Consider the following 25501-nt stretch of genomic DNA (forward strand, 5'->3'; position numbering starts at 1 on the left):
TTAATATTTTTCAAGGGAGATTACCTAATCTTCGAAATCTTCTACAGGTTATGTAGATTTTATAATTATAATAAATGCTTATTGTTCACTGAGCAGATTGCTGGACCACTAAAAGTAGTAATAAAAAGAATATTTGAGAAATTCTCGAAAATATAGGGAATAATATCGGTTCTGTATTACTGTGGTGGCGATGAATTATTTTTGCAGCAGATCGTATGGCATGGACACGGAAGAATGCCGCAGGTCCAGGTATTTATGAGAAGAATATGAAGAAAATATTACAAGTTGTAGTTAATAACAATTAGTTAACTGAAGAACGTCAAATGCAAGATTCAGCAATTTTTTTTGAATCAGTCGGAGGCGTACGAATTACTTCTTCTCTGACCCCCAATATGTTTCACCGAATTTTAATATTTTGAACGTAACAATAATAACAATTGGTTTATTGTCTGTTTTTGCTTGAGATTGAATTTCATTATGATGCAAAGATCAGTTTCATTTGTAAATTGTAGAGGCATCAAATAATGTTCTCCAGACAATTTTATCATATGTTCTCAATCAATCTTCAACAATCATTTTAAGATCTTACTTGATAAAGTTATCTTTCGCATGTCATGATATTATAATCATAATAAGTGCTGATTGTTCACTGGGCAGATTGTTGAATCATTAAAAGTAATAATAAAAAGAATATTTGAGAAATTCTCGACAATATAGGGAATAACGTCGGTCCTGTATTGATAGCGCGATGTGTACCGGTAGTAGAGATGAATTATTTTTAAGGCAGAACGTATCGCATGGACACGGAAGAATGCCGCAGGTCCAGGTATTTATGTAGACCGGGTTATGCGCGCGAATAAGGCACGAAGCGTCCGGGACGAGGTGGTGGAGGCGCCGGGTGCCCGAATAATAAAGCTTAATTAATAACTGCACAGGAAACGGAGCCGGGCGAACGAAAAAAGCAACAAATAGAGGACGGGCGCATAGAGCAACACCCGCGCGCCTGCAGACAAAGCCCAGGCCGGCGGCGCAATTTAAGAAAAACAAAAGAGCGCGGCGCACCGGAGCGAGGGGAGGCCCCGTCGCCCTGCCGAACCCCGCCCGCCCGCCGCGCTCTCCTATCGATTGCGTACGGAGCGCGGTGACATTCTTTATCAATACGTCACAGCTCATATTTCAAGTTTTCCTCCCTCCCCGGCGCGCGAAGAAAATCGCGACTCCTTGAGGGACCGCGGGGCGTGGCCCGACGATCGGCGCGGCGGCGGGGAGCCAATGGGCGAGCGGGCGGCGCGGCCGCGCGCCAATACGACCCGGTGGGCGGGGCCCCGCGGCGCTGCCGGACTTTTTCCGACTGTTTTTATTTATTACGTTTGCAACCGGCCGCTGGTTCGGGTTGCGTCAGTGCGCAGGCATCGGTTGTCGTTCTCCGTTCTCTCCCCGCCTCGCGGCCGCTCGCGCAAACAGTCGTCGCGCGCTCGCCATTCTCCGATTGTCGGTGTGTTTCTGCGGATGGACTCTGGTTCGGCCCGCGGGTGACCGAAAGACTCAGCCAGCTGCCGACAGCTCCAGCTACACAGTGTGACAGCGCGCGAAATGGACAATACGGCATCGGACTCCGCCAGTGACCACAGCAGCCACGCGTCCTCGGGCTCGCCGGCCGTGGCCGTGAAGCCATCGCCCTCGCCACCCTCCAGCCACAGCGGTCTCGTCGCCGCCGCCGGCCATCACCACCACCACCAGCCCGTGCACAGTCCGCGTCAGGCGTCCCCCCTGGGCCCCCCGATGTCCATGGCGCATCCACTGAGTCCGCCGCCGGTGTCGAGCGCCTCGCTGGCCCGCAGCATGGCGCTGGGGCATCTGCCCCCGCCCGGCCTCGGGCTGCTCAACACGCTGGGGGTGCTGCACGGGCCCCTGGACCTCATGGCGCACCACGGGCCGCCCCGGTCTTATAACTCGCCGCCGCCGATCTCCACGTCCGACCCCACGGCGAACGAGTGCAAGCTGGTGGACTATCGCGGCCAGAAGGTGGCCGCTTTCATAATCGCCGGCGACACGATGCTGTGTCTGCCCCAGGCTTTCGAACTATTCCTCAAACACCTCGTCGGCGGTTTACACACGGTCTACACCAAGCTCAAGCGGCTGGACATCGTGCCCCTGGTCTGCAACGTGGAGCAGGTGCGGATCCTGCGAGGACTCGGCGCCATCCAGCCCGGCGTCAACCGTTGCAAGCTGCTCTCCTGCAAGGACTTCGACACGCTGTACAAGGACTGCACCACGGCCAGGTACGTGTTTGCGAATGCCGCGGATAGGATCGATCTGCGGCCCAGTGCCCCATATAGTCGCGGACCCCTCGTGAAAATTCCTGCACGTGTTTTATTAAGTTTCGGGGGGCGCGCGGGCCGCTTATCGAAAGGGATTCTCTCTCAATGCGACGCACTCGAAAGGGTTCGGCAGAAAACAATAGGCGCATTCTCCAAATATCCTCTCGTAGGAATTTTCCCGAGTGTACGATACGCGATTTATTCGGAACAATCCCGTCACGTTATTACATATTTATTTAATTATCTCATTACATTTTTCTAAGTCGCCTATCGTGTTTGCTCTCAGCGGGAAAATTAAGTCATCCGAGCGTCTAATCCTTGTATCAATAATCTTCGAAAAAATTCCACCAACCCGGCCGAATGAATACGCACGACGGTTTTAATTGCAGTCACCAGTATTTCCTGTTATGTAAATAATCGTTAAAACTAATTTATTCCTTATATGGAAAAATAAAAGACAATATGTAATGAAATAATACTAATTACTTTGGTTACTCTCAAATAAATCGTAATCAATAATAATTTATAAAAATTGTACAACTTCTATTCACAAAATAATATATTTAATAGTGGATTTTAAGTAATACTGGTTATTGAAGTCATCTATGTAATAATAATAATAATATATTTGTTGAAAATGAATAAAAATAACACTAACTCGTATTTCCCATTAAGTAAATAGTTTTAAAGAACTTTAAGGAAGAGTACTAATACTAATACTAATAAGGAATATAAGGAAATGTAACATGTAAATAAGCAGGTTTAATTAAACTAATGTTAGTCAACTTGATTTAATAAATCCTTACTTTTATTTAGTAGCTTGCTTAATTTATTCTTCATTTCACGAGATGACATAGTTATTTAACTGTCGATGTAAATAATACATTTCATTTAAGTTTTTAAGGTGATTTATCGAAGGATAATTTAGTTCTTGATTTTTTAATAGCTCTATTTTGAAATATAAACATTGTACCTAGATATATTAATAGTATTTGGCGATCAGTCTCGCTTTTTCTCACTTTTTTCTCCCAAATAATACTTGGTTCTTTTAATCACTGTTAGTTTAGGATGTTTTGACAATTGGTTGACAGTACATTCGATTATTGAAAGTGTTGCAGGTTGCAAAAATTCTTAAAATTGTATAAAAATAACATACCTTCGTATTTCCTGTTACTAAAACCATTTTCTTATATGAAACAAAAAAATCAACAGCTTTAACGAAAGTATTGCAATTACTTTGATTACTTCTAAAAAACTATTTAAATTATTGAAAAATAACATACCTTCGTATTTCCTGTTACTAAAACTATTTTCTTATATGAAACAAAAAATTAACAGCTTTAACAAAAGTAATGCAATTGCTTTGATTACTTCTAAAAAAAGCTATTTAAATTATTGAACTCATTATCATGATATATCATTAATATATCCAACAGTGAAATTTAAATAATACTGGTTATTGAAATTTTCCACATGGTGAATCATATTATAACTTATGTACCTTTCCATATAGTTGTTGTCATATAAACATAATATTTACTTGTATTCTCTATTACTTAGTCTTAAAAAGAACTTCATTATATGAAAAAAAGAAAGCGTATCTAGTTCGCATTACTACTAACAAAAATAATAATAACATATATAATTTGTTCATTTCCGTATATGAAAAAAAAAATGAACAACTTTAATAAAACGTAATACTAGTTACCTTGATTTCTCCTAAACGAATTTACAAGAAACATTTTCCTTATAAGGAGTTACTTAATTCATCTATTGAAATTATTCAATTTATATTATTAATATTTTGTTGTTGACACTGTTCATTGCTCTTAAATACTGAACTATATCTACTCGCCAAACAATATTTATTATGGTTATTTTAACTGATTAACTTCTTTAAACGAAATAATGTATCGAACATTTTACTCATTAAAATTTTTTCACATAAAGAACCACACTGTATTTAATTATAATATATATTTTTATTATTATTAATTATGATGAATATGTACCTTTTAAAACTGTATACAAATAACATTTAACTTATATTTATATTTCATAATAATTAATTTAACTGAGGAATCACTAAATAATGCTAAAAACGTTGCAGAGTTTTATAAATTTACATTATTCAATTAAAATAAAATATTTGACGTTTCAGGTATATAAATATTGTTTTGAAATACTTTTACATTGTGTTTCAATCAACTATATATAAAAAATACGAAAAGAAATTTGATAATCGAAACTTTAATTCTTTGAAAACTAGTACAAAATAAACTAGTTTAAATAATATTTTAAATATTCCTATTTATTACCGATATTACAGTTATCTATTAAGTCATATTTCTTGTTTTTTTGTAACAACTGATATATTTCTTACAAATAATAATAATATACACATAACACATAATAATTCTTTGAAATCTAGTGCAAAATTAACCAGCTTAGATATTATTTTAAATATTCCTAATTATTACCGATGTTATAGTTATCTATTAGATCATATTTCGTTTTTTTTGTAACAACTGATATATTTCTTAAAAATAATAATGATATACACATAACACATAATAATTCTTTGAAATCTAGTGCAAAATTAACTAGCATAGATATTATTTTAAATATTCCTAATTATTACCGATATTACAGTTCTCTGGTCGATCATATTTCGTTTATGTTTTTTAGCAATTGATATAATATATTGATACAATTGATATATTCTTAAACATTATTAATTATTCCCGATATTATAGTTTTCTGCATGATCATAGCTCAATTATGTTTTGTAGCATTTGACATCTTTGTTACCAATATATAGCGAAATATTATAATTAAAAAACGGTTTATCATCAATTTTCTTGTATGAAATTTATCGACTATGTTGTAACAGTTATATTTCATGACATTTACTATTTTAAATATTAATCATTATTACCGATATTACAGTTTTCTGCATGATCATATTTTATTTATGGTTTGTAGGAATTGATATCCATGTCACCAATATTGATGATCTATTTGTATATCGAAATAATATAATTAAAACAGTATTTCTTGTAACAAATTAATTTAGTACACTATAATGTTTATATTTTATGACAATTGATTTCAGTGACATTTAATTGACAGTGACAGCGTCAACGATTGTCGTATTAACAAAATTAATTTTATTTCGACTGTATTTTAATTCAAATTTTATCAGGTAAAGTAGTCTTGTTTCGTTAATACCTAATATACTGATTATTTTACGGTGGTAAAAGGGAATGCGCTACGTCACTGACCGAATACAGACCCGATACACATTTTTTTAAAGGTTATGATAATTTTATTTATTTTATTACTTCGTCGAAACGTCCCAGGCCTACTCGACGGCATCTCATCCCGCGTATCTAATAACTTTTTTCATTCGGCCGGAATATATCTCACTCTCTATTAATTACCCACGGACTTATTCCTTTGCGATAAAAACCAATTTAAAAGGTCCCAATTTTAATTTCGGAGCTGGGCCCGCCAGTCCGAGAGGCGCCTAAACATCGATAAATTATGACGAATCATCGGCCGAAAGGATCTCTGGCGAGAGGAGAGCGACTGACAGAACCTATTAGCGGACCCGCAGCCTCTGCCCGAACAAAAGGCCCAGTCGAAGAGCGCCAGGTCGGGACTCTTTGGGCTACCGATAGACACCCAATACAAATAATTCGGATTTACCGCTCGCAGCGTCATCCCGCGGCGACGTACAACTCTTTTGTGGTCGCCTTTTGCGGTTTCGTATTGTTGATTTTACGATAATTCGACGTAACGTATCGGTAGCCTCGGATTCTTATGCTTTTTTCTTACTTTTTACATACATTCTGGGTTTTTATGGCCTCTCAAACGTCTCACACGCTTTTATCATAATTTTTATGTATATTAAACACCTTTACTCTTTACATTTGCAATTTATTTAATTAGCTTCGGTTGAAATTAACAATAATTTGATAGCTTCGGTTGAAATTAACAATAATTTGACAGATGTGACGTTAATACAAGATACCTACAGTTTTTAACCATATTTGTTTTAACATTACCCAAGTTTACGACATATTACTGATTTATAATCTTACTTTTTTGGCAATTGCATACTTACCAAATAACAAGAGTTAATCTATAATAAATACAAATATATTACATCGGATTTCTGCACTTTTTTCTGTATTTCAAACATTCCATAGCCCTTAATTTTAACTTTATTTTAATATATTAAACACGTCTTCCCTTAATGACATGTTTATGTCATAGTGATAATGTATAACCTTACTTTCCTGATATTCGGGTATTATCCAACATCACCTTTTATGATATTTATGTTTCTCAAATAATTTCAAGCATTATACCGTATTTTTGAGGTGTCTAGGGAATTTCTTGACTATTTTTTTCACTTAATATTCAATAATTGTTTTCTTTGTATAACTGGTTGACTGAAAACTCCAAAATAAAATGCTTCTGTCATCTGTTAAGTTGTCAAGTATGTTAATCTATATTATATTATACCTTAATTGTGTTAAGGGTTATCTATACTTCTAGATACTATGGTAGTTTATTATAATAACTCCCTTATTGATGTTTTACGTAAATGTAATAAAGGTTGCCTATAATTAATAGAATAATATCTTTTATTGATCTGTTTCAATGCCATTATACATATTTGTAATGTTTCTTTTTGGGAACGCATTTTATTAATGAAGTATTCGTAATGCTGTTATTTGTTTATTAAAGTTCATATTTCTTTGATATTATAACTTTTTATCTATTAAACACCTCTTCCTTTAACTACACTATTTTCCTGATATATAAGTATATTCCAAGTGAGAAAGTTAGATTGTAACTGATATTAATGTTTTTTTTTCTCCATATATGATGTGAAACTATAATCACATTATAGTTAGTTTGTTTTATGGAAATAAAGTTGAAATTAAGCCTTTTTCTATATAACTCTTCGTTTAACACACTTACACGTAATTCTGTCACCAACGATATCAAACAAAATCCCCAAAAATCATTTAAATGTATTAGGTTATTAAAATAACATTAAAATTGATTTTCTTAAGCGTGATTATTTAGATTTAATGAATGAGATGAGAATATTCATTATATTGTAGATGATTATTCATTTTACTAAAGTTTCTAAAAGTTTTATTTCTGTATCGTTACTTTATACGATTTTATTAGTATTTATGTGTTAAATATATTACGAAAAATATATTTTCAGTTTATTATATTAATGTATAAGTAATGCTTTTGATTATAAGCTGACTATTAAGTATTGAATTATTATGTTTACCATTTTTTGGCAAAATTAATTTGTTTTTTTTATTATAAAGTTCTGATAATAAGGAGACTTTCAAAGAAATAGTCAAAACTGTTTAAAATCTTTAAATATTGACGTTAGTTTTATTTATCCCGCTATATAGATACTACGCTGCATAATGTTAATATCATTAATGATAGTTTATTGCATTTTATAGTTGTTTGTGTACGTGTAAAGGCAAGTGTTCATAATAACGTTTAAGAATAAAATAATAGCCGAGCTAATAAGGACATGTATGTATATGATTACAACTTTCTATCATTTAATGGTCAATCAAAGTAATATTGCACATTTCAGATATTGTGACACGAATAGACGTGTTTAATAGCGAATTTACATGTAATTTTTTGTCTGTTTACGATATATAGCTGTTGGAGATAATTTGTTATGATTTTAGATGTCCGTACGTGTTGTACGACCTGTCTCTATTACAAACTAATGAATTTTGTGTCATTTAAATTACAGATTTTACGGTGATTTATCGAAGGATAATTTAGTTCCTGATTTTTTAATAGCTCCATTTTGAAATATAAACATTGTACCTGGATATATTAATAGTGTATCGCGACCAGTTTCACTTTTTCTCACTTTTTTCTCTCAAATAATACTTGGTTCTTTTAATCACTGTTAGTTTAAGATATTTTGACAATTGGTTGACAGTACATTTGATTATTGAAAGTGTTGCAGGTTGCAGAAATTTTGAAAATTATATTATAGGAATATTCATAAAATAGCTCCTTATGTTTATTGATGACAATGACAAATGAATTGATTGATAGTACACTTGTTTAAATTTTTCCTAGAAATATAATTTTAGAAGAACTAGTACATATCATAACTGCTACGAAGTCATTCATTGTCATTTTAATATAGTATTTCAAGCAACTGTAAAGCCATTTTCTAGAAAACGCATTTAATTACGTATAATATTAATAATTTACAACCAGTTTCCCTCGAAATTTCGAGAGAAAGATACGATATTTTATTTTTTAGAAGTTTGATAGTTTAGGATGTTTTGTGGTCTTGTTTTGACAGTTCAAAGACACACTATTATTTAATTTCTCTATATAAATAAAATATTATATATAGAAATTAGTATGTTTCATTACTGTTACAAGGGTTGCCTATAATTTTAAATAATAATTGTTATGTTATGTTTATTTAAAAAAGTAGAATATCCTTTATTGTTTTATATAATTATAAAAATAATAATTCAACCATTTTCTCAAAAATATTTATAAAGTAACTACTTACTGATAATTAAATTTTTATTTATCATATTTACATCTTTCCAAAGTATATGAATGTTATATAAAATGAATATACTGATTTTAGAAGAGTACATATTTTTTGATACGGAACAATTATTTCCACAGTTGTTTCGAATATTATATATAATTTAAACTAATTTATAGGTTATAAGGAATGTTTTTTATCACTGCTCTTAAAAAGCATCCTTTTTATGTGATACAACTATGATTTGTAAAAATATATTGTTATATATTGAGTTTGAAGTTAAATTGTTATCCTAGTTTTAAAGTAACATTATTTTATAATTTGTATATTTCTAAATTAACTTCAGATATAGTTCACCATGTCTACCAACAAGAAACCAGCTTCACAATAAAAGTTCTATTTTAAGTTGCATTTTTGTGGTGGTTGGAGAATTTTTTTGTATAATTCTCATTTAATATTCATTTTTTATTTATGTAACTAGTGCACAAAATATTTGTTTTACTTATTTATGTCTTTAATATAAAACAGTACCTTATTTTAACTTATACTGTTTCCTTCAAAAATAAGGTTTTAGTTGTTTGTTTTTAATAGTGTGGTTTTCTACAATTCTAGTTGGTATGGTATTTTCTTCGTGAAGGTTGCCTATTATCAATAGAGGAATATCTAGTTCACTGCATCATTCTACAGAGTTTTGATGTATTTTTTTTGGGAATGCATTTTAATTTGCAACTATTAATGATGTAGTTATTTGCTTAACGAAATTAATGTTTCCCTGAAGCAAATAAACGTTCCAATGTCACAAACGGACGCCGCATTAGTACCATTATCGTTATTCTCTCGTCACGACCATAAAAACCATCAACATTTTGACTACAAAGTCGTTTTTACTGTCCGACAAAACGATAAATTCCTTTATGTATTGGTTTCATTTTCTCCGGGTTCTAAATCAATTATAAATAAACACCGTTGACAGTTACGCCCGACTATTAAACAATTCGCGAATGGGTAGTCTTTTCTGTTCCGTTGAGTGCGGATAATTTATGGTGGTCGAGTGGCAAAGGTTGTACCCGGGTACCGTGCCGTGGTCTTTATCTTTATGGGTTGCCAAGTTAAATATTTTGATTTCGTGGTCCGTAGAGGAAGTACCAACGAACTTTCACGGTATCGCCGTCGATACATTGTTTCGTCTTCGCCGTGGGTATATGGCGCTAAACATTTTTTTCTCGATATAATTCGTTGAACATGGGTTTGACTTACTGACTCTAGTAGTACGAACTCCATGGTTACTCTTCGAAGGCCAAAATTAGGTACGATTTGATTAATTATAGTAAACAATGTGCGCGATTGTTAGAAAATTAAGGTTTTGATGTTCTTTTATGACACTTATTAACTTTAAAAAATAATTTTTTTTCAGATAAAGCCATTAATGGATATAATAATAGTGTAATTTTAATATAATATAATGAAGCGAAGAAAAACTGTTAAAAACTTTTGTAATATTTGACCATGTATTTCTCTTTGGTATCATGGTGTAATGTCTTTTATCACAATTTAAACTCAATAAATATAACATATGCGCTGAGAAGTCCCGGGCGTAACAAAGGAAACGGGGTTTTTTGTTCAAAATTGGTCTTATTCATCAATGTAGTCTCCATCAAGAGCTACACAATCATTCCAGCGTCGCTCTAATATTTCAATACCACTTTTGTAGAACGATTTATCTTTTGCCTCAAAACTTAGAGCCTACTCCTTAACACTGCTCAGAATCATCAACACGCTCTTGTTTTTGGCCACAAACGCGGCACCCACCTTGAACAGTGCTTTCTTGTAGTCAAAAGCTCATGCAATATAAAACCAACACGTTCTTTTGATATCTTTACGATATAAGCGAACTCACGCAACTTCACTTTTCGATAATTTAAAACGATTTTGTGGATTTTTTAAATGTTTTCTGGTGCTACCACCTCATTTGGACTTCCACTGCGTTCTGCATCATCGGTGTCTCTACGGCCACGTTTGAAGTCAGCAAACCAACGTTTTATTGTTGGTTTTCATGGAGTGGGGCCATTGCTTTGCTTGAACGGTTTTTTTCCTATCAAGAAGCACTGTAAAATTAAAACACGAAATTATTTTTGATACGTTGTAATGAAAATAACAAAAGTAGTATCACTCTTAAATTAACTTACAAACTTGTGAGTAGAATATCATGAAATTTTAGCAGCTTTGAAGACTAGTACTAACCGAAAAAGCGATGAATGTAATAAAATTAGCGTTATCTATGTGTTTCGTGTTTTTATACTTCTGTAGATAACTTTTTAGCTCCAGGTGGTTTGATTCATTTATTTCATATATTGGAGGAATTATCTCAACCGTATATTTATTTCAGCCAAAATTGTCAACAGTCCGCTTAGTCTTCGTGTTTCTTGTCATTGTTGTAAATTATTTTTCTGTTGATATTATTGAACAATATATAACCAACGAGTTCGGTTTTAAAATAACATGGAGGTAAACTTGTTGATTAAACTTTGATAGTTTCATATTCTTCTTAACTTTATTGTTGTTTTCTATATTTCCTGTAATATTTGTCACATTTCTTATCACTATATAGTTTCTTAGCCGCTTATTTTTATACATTTTACTAAGTCATAATTTCTAATGATTATTGCTTCCTAATTGGGTTTTATTTCTTTAGAATTATTGACATTAGGTAAAAATATAATTATTTTAAGATATTTTTTAGGTTTGCGGACAATGTGGAGGAAAACTTGCAGAAAAATTTAATTTAATTAAAAATCTGTCACAATCTCTCTTGGTATGATACCCTTAGATCTTTGTGGATGTCCTTATTTCTAATATATCATTGGCTTTAACCATAGGAACTGTGAAGATCTTTGTTTTGATAAGTTTGGAACACCATACCATGCGGTAGGTCCAAACTGGCTTCAAGATTTGTTTGTATAATAAAAAATTTTTGTGTGGTGTAAGTTTGGATCGTCCTCCAAGCAGTCACCACATTGTTTGAGTCTCATATAAAGTTCTGCTCGTGCACATTTCACTTTCACTGCTCACGCCATTTCTTAGTTCACCCTGTAATCCTATTGACAGCTGTTTGTAGTCTGTTTACATGGTCACTTCATATAAATATTCTTGATTTTCTTTATACAAAATAATTGAGATATTATTGTGGTAGTTGAAAGCGTTTTTCCTAAGAGCTCTTATCCAACATTTATGTAATTTTTTTGTTGAATTTCATTAAAACTACACTAATTATAATGGGTAATCTACAAATGCATTAGACATAAAAAATTCTCGTCATGTTCACACCACCGATACATAAAAGCTGTAGAAAAAATCTTCTTGGATTTCTTACCGACAGTAGCGAAAAAAAAACATGAAATCCAGCGATATAAAACAGATGAATTCAGTTTCAAGATAAAGAAATATATGGATGTTAACCGCCGATACATTGTTTCATTCCTTCTCCGTGTAAATATGGCGCTAAACAGTTCTCTCCGATATAACTCTTCGGTATAAGCTTGAGTTATTAGTTGAAAGCTGTTGGTTCTACCAGCTTACCAGTTACTGTTCACTGAGCAGAACCAGACAAAAATTCCTCAAGCACCACTTGATTAATTGTAGTAAACAATGTATATGCAGATTTTTTTTATTGTTATTATTTTCACTTTGTTGTTTGATTAATATAAGCGATTTTTTTCTACTTTGGTTATTAGTTCAATTAACGAGATTGTTTATAGATTAGTTTGTTTATTATATTTTGAGTTAATTTTCACTAATAAGAGTTTCAAGAGTTGCTTTATGATATATGTTTGAAATATAAAAGGTCAATTGAAAAATCTCCAGCCTACCATAGTAAAACACATTTTTTAGCAAAATTAGTTTTTTTCATTCAACACAATTCCCTTCAAGGGTGATATACTGATTATAGCGACCCTCCAATGTTTCGATACCATTTTTGTAGTACGATTTGTCCATTGCTTCAAAATACGCCTCAGTATCGTCGATCACTTCTTCATTCGACGAGCATTTCTTCTCAGCGAGCATTCTTTTGAGATCTGAGAACACAAACTCAGAATAGATCAAAGAACAGGAAACAGCTGGCGGCCAGATCTGGAGAATACGATGGATGAGGAAGCAATTCGAAGCCCAATTCATGGATTTTTGCAATCGTCTTCCCTGACTTGTGGCACGGTGCATTGCCTTGGTGAAGCAGCACTTTCTTATTCTTCAAATGCGGCCGTTTATCGGCGATTTCGTCTTTCAAACGGTCCAATAACGCTATGTAATATGTAAGTCGCTGTTGATGGTCCTTCCATTTTCAAGGTAGTCAATGAAAATTATACATATTACATGATGGAGCTATATTTCATCCATTGTTACATATCGACACAAAAACTCGGGTTTATTACGATTAATCATCTTCAAGCATTAGAGCACAGCTTTCTTATACCCAAATATTCGTATGATGTACATGTTCAGTTGATATCTTTAGAGTGTCTGCTACTTCATTCAATTTCAATTTACGGCCCACAAAATCATTTTGTGGATTTTTTAAATGTTTTCGTCGGTAACAACGTCTTTTGGGCGTCCACCGCGTTCACCGTCTTCGGGTCCACCACTCCTTGATGGTTGATTTTCCTGGGGCAGTGTCCAAAAACTCGGTATCAAGCCAAGTTTTTACTTTAACCATGTTTTTTCCTTTTAAAAGCAACAATTTATCAGCAAGCGAAATTCCTTTTTATCCATTTTTTTTCACAATAACAAAAGTTGCTTCATTCAAAATGCTATAATTCACAAACTAATGATCCGGCAGATAAGGGTTAGGGCTAACTAAGAAACGAACTAAAAAATCCGAATTTAATTCTAGTAGCGCCATCTATGTGTCAGGTCGGGGACTTTTTAATTAACCTGTTATAGTGTTATTGTCAAAAATAAGTGTTTTAAGATGTCATTTTCTGTATTTTTGGTATTCTACCGTATATTTTTTGAATAATTTTAATACCAGGATATTATTTTATGGCATCTAGGTTACTTTATAAACATTCTTTCTGTGCCTTTAGACGAGACTGTTGTAGCTGTAAGTTTTCGTCATTTTAACTTTATTTTGTGGCGAGTATTGAATTAGGCATCTTTCTATGATCGTCTCTCCAGTAATAATTATCGTAACATTCAAATGTGCAGCTGTAGCTTGATCAACGTGGACCATCCCATTAAATCTTTGTAATCTAATCTAATCCTACGATCTTTATAAAATATTTCAATTTATGAGAATAAACGATACTGTACCGGTGGTTATGGTTTAATCGTTGACATTTTCAGAGATCCCGCCGCCTCTCCACATCGTATATTAATACGAGATTAAAGCGCAACAGTACGAGACCGTTTCTAATACAAACAAAACCGAAAACAACCAATTATTATACTGTGGTCCGTGGCCATTGTGCACGGAGATTACCTCTCCATCTATACAAACATGTCCACCTTATTATGGTTCTTCGGGTACGTCGGATTGCCTGCGCCTCGTCCCCTCTCCCCTCCCCTTGCTCCGGCGACGTCGACCGCCGCGTCTCTCTCGCCGTTACAAAATTAATTGCGATGTTCTCTTGTTCCAAGGCTCGCTCCTATATCGCCCGGTTTTGTCCGCATCGCCGATAAATAGGCACGTTATTAACGATGCATGCCCAGTTTTGTTGACTTAGCGTTCGGACGGTGCTCGAAATATTGCGCCGGTCGTCTGCTCACTATGGCCTGTGTTTCGTATTTTTGTTTTGCTCTTGCTCCGGTGGCGAGGGAACACATTATGTTGACCGGGGACTTATTATGAATGCAAACGGCAAGGAAATAAACTTCCGATTATATTTGTAAATAACTTCGTGTTGAAGACGCACGGACAGGTTTTATTTTTCGGTATTGTAAGATATGCTTTTATTTCTTGGTAAACGAAATACAAATATTCAAGGAAACATTGTAATGGTCACTATCTTGACTATATACAAGGTATACGAGACACTCTTCAATCACGTTTGATTTATTCATCTTGATCAATCATTTCGCAGTGTTTTTGTCAATAATTCGTCCAATCACTTATCAACTGAATAACTTAAAATGGTGTTTTCACTATATGTCTATTCGGTGTTCATAATTTAACACACAATTGACCAATTTAACAAATTAGCAATTATAACACAATAAATCTCAGTTTCATTACGTATTTTCCTTGCAATATCAACTCGAACAACTACGGCTTCGTAAATAGTAGGTTTTTTTCTCATTTTTTCTCATTCATTTCCTCTGTCTTTTCCTAAAATATCATAATGGAAAGTCGGAGCAGGTGACAATCCCAGCTCCAGGAATAAAGCCATGCCATATATATATATATATATATATATATATATATATATATTTATATACCTATGTTAACCTATTTTACTGTGGCGACCGCCACGACCCTTTATGCCACCACGAATTCACCACCAGCAAGCACAAAGGTTGGCAACGTCGGTGGATTGGTACCATGCAGTTCCAGGCGATAAAAGACCGTCACGACGACGTCTCGTTCTCTTTTCTTTTCTCTATCCCCTTGTAATAGTACCACTTCCACAGCGCTACCGTACTTCCTCTACCTAACCTAATATCCTGTCAGTTCTCTCGTCGACCACATGTATAATTTAATATTAAATTAAAACAGTATTTCTTCAACCAATATTTTCAGTTCTCGTGCATATTCCTGGCAAAAATAGTAGTGAGTGTTTTGACAAATAATCGCAGCGGCAGCAACACATTTCGACCGACTTACCGACCCGACGAACATTCCTACATTACTATATGCTTTTAAAAATGTCATTCTATTCTCTTCCTCCTCGTGTGTTATATTTACACCACTTAAATCCTATACATCCTAATGGTCTATGAAAGAATGACTTACTTGCTTCAAAGAACTGCTCTGAAAGTTTTCTATAGATACTTCTCAGAGTAACAGTTTTCTCTGAAATAATCGTGTTAAATAATATTTATATGGAGAACACTATTCACTGTTTTTATACATTTCATATATTTGATCTCGAATAGCGCTAACATAAAGGAGACCTTAATTCTTGATCTTGATAACTGATTAAAGACGCAATCAGTTCCTGATTCTGACTTTTTAATGACTTTGGTATTTTGAAACAGAATTATAACAAATTTTAAATAACCGAAATTTATCAAAACAAGCACCAAAAGAACGTTTGCTAGTTTATGACCTTAGATCATTATCATTAATGTTTTCAGTAATTTCGTAGACATATGAGAACGATGTCGACCAGTACCAACATAAATCGAACTTAATAAACCGATTTGTTTACATGCTCGGACTGCATTCTGTCTCTTTTTAATTAGTGTATTGCTAATTAGTAAAATGAGAAGAAATTCGCTCTGAGTTTAAAATTAATTTGAAGTTTTGTCAATACAATACTTTCGGCTTCAAACTGAATTTCGCAATACGTTCGACGATGTTGATGACGCACCAGGTGTACTGGAAAGTTATTACCGGTTTTTCTTTCGGATTTTTTTTTCAAGGAAATGGAATAAAGTGGTGGCCGCTTTATTCTATACATCTTGCCCATATTTCAGGCAATTTATGGATGCCATCCCAAAAAAACTGTTCGTTCTTCGAGCAAGACCATTCAACAAGCCATCTTCTAAGTTCTTTGAAATTGGCGATGAATTGCTCCGCAAGCGCGTGTCCCATTTGTACCGCGGGTCATTCAACTGAAGTGGCACCCACCTAGGACCACACTGTGCTTCTTGGGCCACATTTAAAGCTTCTGCCAATTGTTTTTGAGTTTGGGTTGGATGTTCATACAATACCTCTTGCAGTTTTGCATCCTCAAACTGCTTCGATCTAGCAGAACGTCGTTTGTCTTTTGAATTTTGGAAACCACGCATGCTTTTAAGGTTGGACTGATGAAGAAGATGGGAAGATGGATGACTCTCAGCGGCTCTTTAGTTTTAATTAACTAAGAGAAATAATGCGTGCGTAAATGCACGTTTTCAAGCACGACAGTTGACATTTTCAGAGGTATAAATCTATGACAGAGTTATTTTCGCAAAATATAATATCTATAGCTTTGAAGCTTGATTAGAGATTTAGAATGAGAAGAATTAAGAATGAAGATTGAGTAGAATAAAATGACATATATGTTATTTTTTTATTATTATTTAATTATTACATTCTTACTAACCGTTTCCGACTAACCTACAATTTGTCTTTCTGATAACTTAAATTTAAGTAAATATCTAGGAAGACCCAAAGGCTCTATCTCAGTCTCTGGTGAAATAATGTTTATAAATGTCATTGCAGTATTTTTTATTATATGCACCTCACTACACAACACTATACAAGATCAGATGTTTTGATTATTTTGAGTCTGTTTCCTGCTCTGGTGCTATACGAAAGTTGCAATATTTTAATATTCTCATGAGAATAGAGTCTTTCCTCCCGCCCCCGTGCAATTCTCTTGATTTCCTGAATGACTGTGGGTATCTGAAGGTCTCGATGTAGGTAGTCAGTTCTGTAGTATTTGGGTGCGCCCACAATATTTCTCAGGACTTTGTTCTGAAAAATGTGTATTTTGTTTATGTTACTCTTTGCAGAACATCCCCATAAATGAACTTCGTAAAGATTTCAGTATTTGCTAATATAATAACAATTTATTATATACTGTTAATTGTGATTTTCTTTCAATTAGCCAATACATTTTCCTCTATTTCAATTCCAGTTCTTTTCTTTTCTTCTCTATATGTTCCTTCCAGCTAAATTTTGCATCAAGATTCATTCCGAGATATTTAGCGTTGCTGATAAAGGGAATGATAGTATTATTTAATGTTATTGGTGCTTGTACGGTCTGATTGTAGGTTAACTTCACATGCACATATTTACTTCCGTTAATTTTTATTTTCCAAGCTTGTGTCTCTTTATTTATGTTTTCACTTGCCTGTTGTTATTTTTGTGTGGCTTCTTCACTATTGTCTTCGACAGCTATAATCGCAGTATCATCAGTAAATTAAGCTATCGTAATATTCTCCATTTGTGGTATATCACAAGTGTAGAGTAGATAAAGCATTGGCCCCAGTACACTTCCTTGTGGTACACCTGCTTTAGCTTATTTTGTTATAGAGTAAGTTTCTTCTTGTTTAACTCTAAACATTCTGGCTGTAATGTACGATTTTAGTAGTTCAGTGTGTCAGTTGTTTTGCTAACACTTTCTGTAGTTAATAAATAAGACCATCATGCCAAACTTTATCGAAGGCTTGTGCTACATCTAAGACTATGGCTGAGCATATTATTTTACTTTCCTAGACTTTTCAATAACATCTGTTATTCTGCGGTCAATTGTTGAATGCTTGTGAACGCACCCAAATTGATGTGTTGGTGTTAAGTTTTTTCTCTCTATGAATATATGTGAAATGATAAGATTGCATACTTAAGCCTAGTACATCTGTTAGAAAAATCTGACTATACATTATGTCTTATTCATATTTACCTCTTTTCTGGTGGGTTTTTGCTTACCTATGTATTAGGGTAGCTTGGGATAAATTCAAAAGTATATTCTAAATTTTTTTACGATTTATTTATTTAATTGAGAACAGTCAATTACGTGATAATGGAGTCGTATCGAATCAAATGGACGCCGATTAAATGAGACGAACGAACGAGAGACGAAAAAAGCGAGAAACAAAACCGGAAACGGTAGCCCGCGAATTTCCCCCATTTAAAGGGGAACGACTGGAACGGCGCTTTCCCGTCGGCGTCGGGGCGTTCGGGCGTCCCTCTCGAATACGACGGTAAATCGTACAAACGGCGAAACAGTCGTCAACAAAAGGAGATTTATCTGTGAAGAGGGGGGCGGCTGCTGCCGACTACCGTCGCGGCGGCAGGCGGCGGCGATCCACAGGTTGGCGTTCCGGAGCCCCCGTCCGGGACGATCCCCCGGGATTCCCCCCTTCTGGCGGCGCGTTTCTCTGTCTGTTGAATGGGACATGCCGTTTCATTCTGTTCGGGGGACCGACTGTCGGGTCGCGTGCCGACTGCCGATTTCATTTCGGATCCGGCAGCGGCGAGGTCAGACGGAGTCGAATTGGGGTTTTTACGGGCGCGATTGGAGGACGAAGAGGATGATGATGGGTCGAGGTTGCGTTGCGATTTATCAGTTTTTATGGTACACGCACGTCTTGCACGTCAAAATATTTTTCGATGTTTAAATTGATGAAATATGGAATACATATCGCTCCGATGTTATTATTTGTACGAGGGTTACTATTTATATGTCGGGAATTGGTAACACTGTTGTCCATGCGAGTCCATCTGACGGCTCCATCGTAAATTTTGACATTTATTACGATATACGTACTCAGAACATTTTGTCGCACGGATGCTATTTGTTTATTTCATATTTAGTTGAAAGTTTCGTCTTGGCAAGAAATGGAACTGAATCGTGAACATTTTCGTGCGATGATTTTTATGATTTTCGACGTAGATTATCACAATAAGAGTGCATCAATCAACTTAATTTGACTTTTGGCGATGACACTCCATCAAAAAGCACCGTGTATCGCTGGTTTAGTGAATTCAATCGTCGTCGTAGTTCGCTATCCGACGAGTTTCGTGAAGGTCGTCCAAAATCGGTTGTAGTGCCAGAAAATATCGATGCTGTGTACGAAATGATTAAGCAAGATCGTCATGTAACCCATTGTGGGATTGAGGCATTTATAAGTATTAGTTCCAACAGCATATATGCGATTTTACATCAAAACTTAAGAATGCTTAATAAATTAAATCGCGGTGCTTCGAAAGAAGTCTATAAAATCTTGACAGGTGACGAATCATGGATATATTTTTATGAATCCGAAAGTAATCAGCATTCTACTGTATGGGTGGTCCAAGATAAACCAAATTCAACAAAAGTTGTTCGCACATGAAGCATTTAAAAGAGAATGGTGGCCTGTTTCTTCGGAAAAACTGGTTATATTGCAACAGTGCCTCTATAGGATCGTCGAACAGTAAATTCTGATTGGTACACAACCATTTGTTTGCCAGAAGCCTTCGGTGAAATTAGGAAGACAAACAAGAGACGCCGGATTGTTTTTCATCATGAAAATGCGAGCTCTCACACATCGGTTCAAATAAGAGACTATTTGAGCACTCAAAACATCTAATTGATGGGTCATACGCCCGATTTGGCACCCAATGACTTCTTGTCTTCTTGTTCTCACCCGTATAGAATAAACTGCGTGGTCAACGATTTTCATCGCCCAACGAAGCGTTCAAAAATCATGTTTTGAAGATACCTCATTCGAAATGAAATAAATGCTTTGAAAATTGGTTTAAGCGTATACAAAAGTGTATCGATCATCGTGGCGAGTACTTTGAAACACAATAAAAATATATTCGCAGCTTAACTATTTGTTTTTTTCCTATTCCCGACATATAAATAGTGACCCTCACAGAACGTAAAACAAAAAACGAAAAACATGTAATCGAACCAATTCTCTGATTTCTCTCGGTACAGACACCAAAACGTCTCGAGGCTCGAGCGCAAACCACCAATTGCCCGTCTAAAAACCAGCAAAACCCAAATCCCGAAACCCATAAACCCTATAATTTCACCCGGAGATCGATGCGGTTACCTTTTCTTCTTTTTCTCCGACGCTAAACAGTCCATATCATTCAGCGGTACAGTAAAATCGGCGATTACCGGTTTGTTTGCGCTTTATTTCGGATGCCGAATGCGCGTTTCGTGCCCAGACGGATTTCGGGATAGGCCGGGGAAATTGGCGTGATAGCGACCGAGTCGAATAGCGGTTGGCTCGAATGGTCTCGTCGACGATTAGACTGGAGACTCGCGTGTTTGTTTCTATTATGGCGAAGATTCGGGCTCTCGATTTCAACGGGCCATAACATGCTACAGGTGTTTTTGGGAGTGTTGCGCCGTTTCTGGGAAACAAATGTTCGATATAAATATTTTGTTTCGTGAATTTAAAGAATATACATGCCGTTAAATGGAGATAAATTGCATGTTAACAAATCAAATATATTACCATCTATATCCTTGTGATATTATCATGAATATTAACATTTCTTGGGTAAGTGATGAACCATTGAACTGACTGAACCAATTTTGTTTTGAGTCCTCAAATAGTCTCTTGTTTGGGCAGATGTGCGGGAGCGCGCATTGTCATGATGAAGAACAATCCGGCGTCTCTTATTTGATTTCCTTATTTCACCGAAGACTTCCGGCAAAGAAATCGTTGTGTACCAATCAGAACTTACTTTTCTACGATCCCCTAGTTTCCCAAAGAAACGGGCCACCATTTTCTTTAAAGTCCTTTGTGCGCGAACAACCTTTGTTGGATTTGGTTCATCTTAGAAGACCCATACAGTGGACTACTTCTTACTTTCAGGCTCATACGAATATATCCATGATTCGTTACCTGTCACGATTTTATAAACGTCTTTCGAAGCACCGCGATTGAATTTCTTAAACATTTCTTCGCATCAATTGACACGAGCCGTTTTTTGAGCGATTGTCAAATTTTATGGGATGCAACTCAAACATAACTTCCGCACGGTTAAGTGTTCATGTAAAATCGCATATATGCTAGTGGAACTAATGCTTAGGGATGTCTCTATTACACAATAGGTGACATGACGATCTTGATGTTTTCTGGTACAACAACCGATTTTGGACGACTTTCACGAAACTTGTCGGATAGAATTCGCTAAACCAGCGATACACGGTGGTTTTTGATGGGGCTTCATCGCCACGAGTCAAATTAAGTTGATTGATGCACTTTGTTGTGATAATCTACCTCAAAATCGTAAAAAATCATCGCACGAAAATGTTCACGATTCAGTTCCATTTTTTACCGAGACGAAACTTTCAACTGAATATGAAATAAACAAATAGCGTCCGTGCGACAAAATGTTGTGAGTACGTATATCGTCAAAAATGTCAAACTTTACGATGGAAGCATCAGATAGACTCACATGATAACAGTGTTGTCAGTTCCAGAAATATAAAGTGGCCCTAGTATATCTAATTATTACCGGCTTGGCGGCGCAGTGGTAAAGGCGACAGGACGGCCCATCTACTGTTGCGATAGTCGCGGGTTTGAATCCTGCTGAGGAATGCTCGTAAATTTATGTTTGTAATTGTGTTGCCCTAGGCAAGAGTGTAAACTCCAACAAATCCCTAATTTTATATATATATATATATATATATATATGTATATATATATATATATATATATACATATATATATGTATATATATATATATATATACTACATATAAACATATATTTCATATATATGTAATTATTTTGATAAAATTGTTGCTTATAATTATTTCATTATATCATTATTTAATTATTTCAAAGTAGTGTTAATGAATGTAGTAGTAACGATATCGAAAAAAGAAATGTATTCATCACATTTCTGTGATCTTTTTTAATCCTCCTTAGTCTTTAGTTAACATCAGAATCTTTTTTGTTCTTCTCTTGATGATAAGCTTTCGAGAAATATTTCAAAACTCTCAACTGGTCAATTTTCATTTGTACAGAAGTGTAGTTGCAGATTCGACAGAATATATTGTCCATATAACAGTTTTATGTCTTCAAAGTTTCCATATAAAATTAGATTTAATCATGACATCTTAATTATATGAGGTCGTAGCATGTATTCTGACCAAAAAAGGCATTTATTGAAAAAATCGGTGATATTCATGTTTTTCTGGTACCATGGTGGTACTGTTTCAAAAGAACGATGTTGATTAGGCCGGGATCCAATAATCAACGTATTTTCTCATTCCCTCAGTATTTCGAAATCTTATACTGGCCAAGCTGTGCTGCACCGATCCGAATAACTGTTTATCAGTATAAAGCCTACTGAGTGGGTATTCCAGCTGTAATAGTGTGCCTTTAATGTAACAATATCTCCTTTGTTCAACTGACTTCGGTAACATTATCTCTCGGTTTTAGCTGACTGTATGTAGAGCAAGTCTTTATGACCACGAATATTCTGCTTTACTGTCAATGTCTGTCAATGACTAACCCATGACTTTTTGTACTTGGAATTTATATAAGTATAATTTTATTGGCTAATATTTTCATTTTGCCGTAACACTTATTTTAATCAGACAACATAGTTATTGATTTACTTAATCATAATCAAATAGTTAAATAACGAACAATTTCCAATAACTATCTAAGGTCTATTGAAGTTAATGTAATATTAAAGTGGTTTTTCGATTTCCTCTAATGCCTAGCATACAGGAACTGGAAGATTAGTGCCTGATATAGGCCATAAAAATAAAACAAAGCGAACTGTATATCGTTGTTTAATTTGAATATAGTCGCGTGAACAATTTCGTATCCATTACAAAAGAAAGACCATAGATTCCAAAAAGCAAAAAAAATGTTCAATTAATGTTGAGAACTATTAAATTAAAACAATGTGTCTATATATTCTGTAATTCTGTGATACTCTATATGAATAGTAAAAGCTTTAAAATAAGCTACGCCAAAAAACATATACATTACAAAGAACAATCCGGTGTTATAGTAACATCCCCAGCGGTGTTACTCTATTCACAAAGAAGAATGAGCTTTTAGACAATAATTATAGGGTTTTGTGATACGTTGTATACTGTCCCAGGCTCTTTCACAAGAGTATTATCGGGCATAGATAGTAGGAAATCCCATTTGGCTATTGCGAACAAAAGTGCTGAACTAGGCGAGCATAAAAAGCTTATGTAAGTGGCCTGTGTTCGCGCTATAGGTGTTCGTATAATATCACCTGAAGTTCGGCCCCTTGTCGGTTCTTTTAATCCCAACGCATCGGTCCACTGGAGACGTAAGGATGTACTTTACACGACTGCGATTTTCACGCAGAAATGCACCTTAGTGGTAGTAGTACTCAAAAAAATCCATCTATAGAAAACAACAAAGAATAACAAGATATTGTGTTGTATTTTATACAGATTTATATTAATCATAAAATTATCTGAATCTATAAAGAGAGCGGTTTAATATTGAGGGAATTTAGGTCAATTAAATTCAAGTACTCTCCATTGTTTTTTTTTTCTGACCCAACTGGATTGGTGACAATAAAGCTTTAAATCAACAAAATTTTCAAATAATCAAAGTATTTTATTTATGGTCAGTTTTATATCGTGTACTATTATGTTACCTTGGTCTCCAAATTGATGGTGTTCCTTGTTTCACAGCCTATTTATGAAAAATGTTGGCAACATTTTTAGTGAATATGAAAATAGTTGGTGTTCATATTAGTTAATACTTATCTCACCGCAACATTCTCACAGTTGTGCTTTCGGGTAGACGAAAAAAGTGACGAATATATGAAAGTCGTTTCCGACTAACCTACAATTTGTCTTTATATGATAACTTAAATCTAGGTATATAAGTAGGAGAAGCCATCGTCCCAATCTCAGTCGCTGGTAAAATAATGTTTATACATGTCACTGCTGTATTTTTTATTATATGCACCTCACTACACAAGATCAGATGGTTTGATTCTTTTGAGTCTGTGTCCTGCTCTGGTGGTATTCAAAAGTTGCAATACTTCAATATTATAATGAGAATGGAGTATTTCCTCATGCCCCCTTGTAATTCTCTTGATTTCTTGACTGACTGTGGATATCTGAAGATCTCGATGTAGGTAGTCAGTCCTGTAGTATTTGGGCGCATCCACAATACTTTTCAGGACTTTGTTCTGAAAAATGTGTATTTTGTTTATGTTATTCTTTGAGAACATCCCCATTATTGAAATGTATGTCCATGTAGGTTTCACTATTTGCTTATATAATAGCAATTTATTATGTACTGATAAATCTGATTTTCTTCCAATTATCCAATACATTTTCTTATATTTTAATTCCAGTTCTTTTCTTTTTCTCTTTATATGTTCCTTCCAGCGAATTTTTGCATCTAGATTCATTCAGATATACTAGCATTGTTGCTATATGGAATGATAGTATTATTTAAAGTTATTGGTGCTTGTACGGTCTGATTGTAGGTGAACTGCACATGCAATAGAGTCTAGTAAATGTAATTTCCAATATGAGATACTGACGATTACACAAGTATACATGGTTTTGTATCTCAGCAACCAAAAGATGTTATAAGGTAAATTGGGAGCCTGTTTTCAAAATTGGTTTTAGTTTTGAAAATATTCATTAAATTTCTTATTTTACTACTTGTGACCCTTAACAGCCATTTATTGAATTAAAAAGTTTATAACAGAAATGAACAGAGCTTGATATGAGTCTTTTATAGTGCTGGGATCTACTTTACTTATTAGGGTCCAACAGCAATAGCACATCATGCCTTCGTCATAAAATCCTTAGTATAGCGTTTTTGGCAAAATTTGAGTGAAAAAATCAAGATGTGAATACAGAAAATGCATTTCGAAAGATATTCGAACACCAATCTTGTGGTAATTTTGTTACAAGTTGTTGATTACATGCTTGTAATACGGTTATTTGTGGTTACCGAGAAAGATGGTTACCATCAGGTAT

At 34.8% G+C, this 25501-nt stretch overlaps 1 protein-coding gene across 2 annotated transcripts in view; it reads left to right on the top strand.

Annotated features, from left to right (window-relative positions):
* The first annotated feature begins 1383 nt into the window (after positions 1-1383).
* Positions 1384-25501, top strand: part of dac (dachshund family transcription factor) — a 436877-nt gene continuing 412759 nt past the window's right edge. For both annotated transcript variants that reach the window (XM_076417492.1, XM_076417493.1), the window contains exon 1: positions 1384-2282. In XM_076417492.1, the coding sequence (XP_076273607.1) occupies positions 1594-2282 (689 nt within the window). In that variant the 5' untranslated portion in view covers positions 1384-1593. The remainder of the gene's footprint in view (positions 2283-25501) is intronic.

Source organism: Rhynchophorus ferrugineus, unplaced genomic scaffold (assembly GCF_030347505.1).
Source record: "Rhynchophorus ferrugineus isolate W39M unplaced genomic scaffold, kcgeb_rfMv2 rfM11, whole genome shotgun sequence".
NCBI lineage: Eukaryota > Metazoa > Arthropoda > Insecta > Coleoptera > Curculionidae > Rhynchophorus > Rhynchophorus ferrugineus.